Genomic DNA, 6,000 nt, shown 5'->3' on the forward strand with positions numbered 1-6,000 from the left:
AATATTCTGCCGTACGCAATGTTTTTACCACATTTTAAGCCATCTAATTCATTGCCTTAAGCCACATTTGTGTTATTTCATTATGACTGAATGTCGTTGGCATTGTCGGGCACAAACAACACAATTAAATACATATTTTTCTGCATACTTTTTAATCGCTAAAGTGCATACACCACGGGCATATTTGCCGAGCTGAAAATGTACAAAAGCTGCATATGTGTGTGTGTGTGTGACTGCAGCATCTGTCACAATGAGACAATTAACAGGTCACAGTACAGAAGATGTGACCTCTTGAATCATGCATAGGTTCATTATGACAGGACAAAAAAAAGAAGTCCCTCTTCACCGGGGGTACTTTGCCTTAACGTGTGTGAAAGAGTGGTCATCTGTGTGTGTGTGTGAGGGGGGAGGGGTTAGACAGAGTGCAAGGCAGTGTCATCTTAATCAGGTCTCAGCTGGACAGACTGTAAATACAGTATTCCTCCCTCTCTCTCTCCCATCTGATTTCCTCTTAACCCCCCCAACCCCAACCACTACCCCCCGCAGGCCCATCCCTAATTCGGGTCCACCTCTGTCATATGTCACAGGACGCACAACCCCTCCAGCCTCACACACACACCCACCCCGCTGAGATGGAAGAAGAGGGAAGACAGGGTGGAAGATAGAGGATGGGAGGGTGTGTTTGTGTGTGTGTGTGTGTGTGTGTGTGTGTGTGGGAGAGGTGGGAGGGGGGAGACAGACCTGCAGTGTGCCAGCTGGTGTCGTGCCCGCGAGTCGTGACTCATACTTTACCATCTGTCTCGCAGAGCGCACACTCATTTGCAAACACACACAATTCTCAGCCATCCATTGATCCTGCATGCATTTAAACACACACACACATGCGCGCAGGTGTGACAGTAAGACAGATGACTGGTGCCCCCCCCCTTCCAAAAACCCCCACTGATTCATGCTGACATGTGGGACAGTTGTCTCTGTCTCAGTGGACAGACACAATCTGACACCAGTGTCAAAAAAATCAACAGTTGCACAACTGTGGAACTTCCTATTTAGAGCCTGCCATATCAGACAGAGGCATAATCGTATTAGTTATAATGTTATTTCATTTTAGTATTGTATTATTCTATTCTGATTTTTTTTTTATTTAGCTAATAGCCTTTTTTGACACATGCTGTAAAACTAAATTAGATGAATGGAAGCCTCTCATCTGAAAGCCGGGCATGTGGGATTACGCTCTGGAAACACACTTATGAATATTTCCATTTTGTTTTGTTGTTTTACTTCATTGACACAAATTGACATAATGTATGCTTTCACCTCACATACGGATGCAGACGCACATTTTCATCACTGCTGCTAAATCAACAGCGTCTGTGTGTTGCGCACAATTTCCATCACATAGTCGATGTTTTGTGTGTGATTCAGGCCTCCTAAGACTAATTGCTAACTGATTGTGACTTTTTCCAACGGTCAACAATGTTTTCCATAAAATAAACATTTTTACATTATCTCAAGCATTTCATTGGAATTTTATGTATCTGAAAACCACTCGGAAGCACTTTCCTGACTATATTCTATTTTTAGTTTTGACACCTATATATATATATAATCAAAACATACGGAAAGCATTATATTATGGGAATTTTGCAAGTTTAAATAATCAAAACTTAAATTTCAGATGATGACAATTTTGAATCAATATCAAATTGCGATTATTTTGACAGGAAATGGGTTTGCGATACCCTATCAGAGGGAATGGACATTTCACCTAATTTTTCTCATTTTTATTTAGAGCTGAAACAATGAATCGATTACTATATGAATCAACTATTTTGATCATCGATTAATCGGTTTGAAGCTTTTTCCATGATTAAAACAATATTTTCTTCGTTTCCTTGCTCCACATAACAAAGAAATCATTAAAACTGAATCCTTTTGGTTTGTGGACAAAACAAGACATTTGAGAACATCGTCATTTCCAGGTTTGACAAACACTGATTGTTAGTTAGTTGCAGGATTAGGATTATTGTGTGATATTTGTGCAGCTCTGTAAGAAACGGAGGTGTTCTCTTCGGTCTGTTGAATAAGGTGTGCAATAATAATTCATCCAAAATGATATTTTGACACAGATTAAGCCTGGTATTGCGATTTTGATAAAATTCCAATTAATTGTTCAGCCCTAGATGAGAGGCTTCGCGTAACTGATTTAGTGATGGTTTTACAGCACAAGTGTTTCAACAGATCCATCTGCAGGCTCTCAACTTATTCACGGCGCAGCTGAAGTCATTAGGAGTGCTGCTGAAAATGCTGATTATGAATTAGTTACACATATACTAATTGCGTGTGCATTAGTGGCGCCGAGCTCGCAGCAACATTTAGCTCAAATTGACAAAACAAACTCCCCACACGCTCCTCGCACTCGCAACGAGCTAACAAGCCATTTTCTGTTTCTCTCTGCCTTTTTGGTTGCAGGTGCTTCTCACGGTCGGATCACTTGGCGCTGCACATGAAGAGGCACATCTGAGGGATTTGGACGAGGTCAGCGGGAGAAGAAGAAGAGGATGGAGGCGGATGAGAAGAAAGGGGACAAACGACGGAATATTAATGTAAAAGAGAGAGAAAGACAGAGGGACGGACTCGAAAGACGGCAGATTTTGGACTTTCTGGACTTGAGGGGAGGCACCACACGGGGACACCGACTACAGACAGAAACACACTCAGGCAGGCAGGCGGGGCGGAACCTAAGTGGGTCTGTAAATCTGTGCTCAACCAGCTGGTCCATGATTCCACTCTGACACATCATCAACCTGCAGTTGGCAGCTCTTTGTTTTTTTTTGTGTAAAGCTAAAACTCATCGAAAAATGTCAGCCGTCGTCATGCAGCTGCGCTTCATGTGCCAGCAGGACGACGGGCGGCAAACTGGACCAGTTGTACAGTGAATTTCCGGGCCTTGGTCATATTCCACATTCATGTATCTGTTCATATTCAAACCAGGATCACTCTAGCATACTCTAGTCGTAGATTTACTTACTACCTGTCATGTTGATTTCTCACCAGGATTTCACCTGCACTTATGTTTCCTTGTATTCTTTCAGTGACAAGGTCACCTCAAGCAGGTTTCAGTGGTGACCATTTTCCTTCGTCATCTCTCCGTCGACAAAAACGAGAGCGCACCAACAACTGGACGAGAAAGTCTCGTACGACAGGAAGCATGTTGGTACATAAGAACACAAACTGAAGGTGTGCTCGGTAACTTCAAAACGAATGTGACGTAATTTACAACACGCTTACTTAAAATTATGACCCAGGCCTTAGCATCCACACTGCAGAACACTTGTTTTTATATTGGATTGCCTCATCATCAGAAGCTGAGGAGAACACACCGTTTCCACAGGATAAAACATCACAGCAGCTGGTTTTCACTCCGTCAAGATTGCCGTTGCCTTTTCACGCCACCAAAGGGGGGTTTCTCATCATCATTATATATAGGACAGATAATAATTTGACAGATTTTCATCTCACCTCTGTCACATCTGCCAAATGGATCCATTTATAAATCCGCTTGGGTGCGAGTTTGAACGGAGCGTTAGATTCCCGAAGATTTGAAGAAGGGGGGGAGTGTGTTGCACTGATGTGTGCAGTGAAGACTGATGGAGGTCATGTCTGGGCCTGGCTCGCTTTATAAGCATCATCAGCAGCAGCTACTACTGAATGAGGCTAACTAATTCACTCTGGGAAAGACCGTTCCCCTCTGAGAGTGTCAGCTGAACCCGAGCGTCTCCACAGACGCTTCACGGCCCCCTCAGAGTGTTTTCCCTCCTTTTCAGAAACTGTTGCACAATTGACTCTTTGCAAACCTTTTTTTTTGTTAAAAAAAAAGAAAAGAAAAAAAAAGCCCCACATTCTTGAACTTTTGAGACAATTATGGACTCGCCAGACGCTGGTTTTCACACATCGATGTACAGCGGGACAGACAAATGCACAAACGGAAGCAGCTGGCTGACTGTGATAGCACATGGAACGAGATCGATGTTATGTAAAGGCTATGTTGTTTCTAAAAAAGAAGACTCTCCTGTTTGTTCAGCGACACAACGAGTAGAAAAGACAAGTTTGATGTTGAAAATGGACACAGCCAAAACACACACACACACACAAAAAACAAAACACAAGTGTCTCCTGTAGATGCCTGACATGATCTCTTTGGTCTCTTTAAGAGTGATTGGCATCTAACGAGCCACTGCTTTGAGAACGTTTACCCCCGCCCCACAGTTTTTGCAGAACTCTTCCAATTTAGCAGCTCATTTCAGGACAAAAGCAGCATTCAACAGCTCCTCCTTATGCAGCCCTATGCATATCTAAAATATGACTTCCTCACCACACACGTTTGTCTGAATGCAAAATTTGTACCCGCAGCCGAACTCGAAGGAAGACGCGGGCGTGACACAAATTCAATCGACTGGGGGCGACTCTTTCTCAAATCAATATGAATGTATCTGTTTGTGAGTCTGTACATGTCACTGAACAAGATGCCGTTAGTTTTCATGGTTTTTCTTCCTCTTTTCACATTTCAAACACATTAGCCGTAGAACGCGTTAAAGGTCCAGTGTGTAACATTTAGATTGTTGGATTAGTGCATTGTTGGCAGAAGTGTACCGTCGCATATTCGTATTATTCATTTTTAGCAGTGATGCACAATTCTCTGTCACCCGGGTTCAAATTCCATATTTTGCAAGACTGCATTTATTTGGTAAATATACGATGTGGGAAGAAAACGGTTTTAGCATCTCAAAGATCTTGCTCTTCAGATATGAAATTGTGGAAAGATTCCAAAAAATAAATATAAAATTAGAGCTGGGCACGTTAATGGCGTGACGTCATGCTAACATGACTCCCGATTGTTAAAATGATTCTCAAGTAAGTCTAAAGTAACGTTAAACTTGAAAAACACATAGGCTATGGCACACATACGCAGTACACAGGTACGCTGGTTATTTGTAGCTGTTTATTTTAATAAACAGACCGCTCCAGTTCCAGTGTAGGCGCGTTAGCGACTCTAAAGGAGCTAACAAAGCTAACTGGTAAGCGGTGCCTGGACTCTGGTGCCATGAAAAACTGCATTACTTTAGAGACTCATTCTAACAATGGGGAGTCACGTAAACATGATGTCACGCGCGTCTTTTTCCAGTCAGTCGTCATGGAAACTCGTTAACGTTAATTCAGCATATATAAAATATTACATTATTTACCCTTAAGGAATTGTATGGGTTGCATTTTTTGTTTACAATCTGCAATCTGACCATTATGTGTCACTTATTCTTACATACTGGACCTTTAATAGTTACCAGTGGGCGGTTGGGGGGTGGGGGGGTTCTGCAGTGGAGTGAGACCCACATGCACACAGAGACACATATGCACTTCCAGGAAACTGGAATGAACATTACGAACAAAGCGTTTCTTTTTTTTTGCCACATTACACTTAAAGGTGTTTGAGTGAATTCTGGACGAGCTCAAGTGCACATGAATCAAAAAGGCAGCTTGGACTTTAAATCGAGCATCGAGATACTGATGAACTTGATTGGAAACGGCGACGTCAATGTGTTCATTATATTTTTTTATCTTTCTTTTTTTTTTTACAGGAGTTTTAATAGTTTGGAGGTGAAGTGAAGCACACAGCAATCTGCTTCTTGGCAAAGGGTGTGGACGCACACACACACACAAAATTGATTTCACTCCGTGTACCAGAGGTGCTTTTCAATTTTCGGGTATGAACGCAGACCAACTCAATCATATCTAGACATGATCTGTCTGCAGAGCTGGAAGTAGATACTAAATCAACCACTGCCTCGCATAAATACTTTCTTCCGTAATGTGCAAACAAGCCGGTACTCCCTTTGATATTGAACATCTATAGGTAACTGGAGGAGGGAGGAAGTGAGGTTTAATTTTCACACAAAAAAAGACCAAATATTCTTCTTTAATTCATCCAGGCTAATAAAAGAT

The 6,000-nt window shown here is 42.1% G+C and overlaps 1 protein-coding gene across 1 annotated transcript in view; it reads left to right on the top strand.

Moving 5' to 3' along the window:
* The window catches only part of LOC310937658 (Krueppel-like factor 7), a gene marked incomplete at both ends in the record, with an annotated part of 44,253 nt that extends 41,729 nt beyond the window's left edge, over positions 1-2,524 (top strand). The window contains one exon of the mRNA XM_083901976.1: positions 2,473-2,524. Coding sequence (XP_083758102.1) covers positions 2,473-2,524 — 52 coding nt within the window. The remainder of the gene's footprint in view (positions 1-2,472) is intronic.
* Positions 2,525-6,000: the final 3,476 nt, after the last annotated feature.

The sequence above is a fragment of the Microchirus variegatus genome (assembly GCF_963457635.1).
Source record: "Microchirus variegatus genome assembly, chromosome: 1".
Lineage (NCBI taxonomy): Eukaryota > Metazoa > Chordata > Actinopteri > Pleuronectiformes > Soleidae > Microchirus > Microchirus variegatus.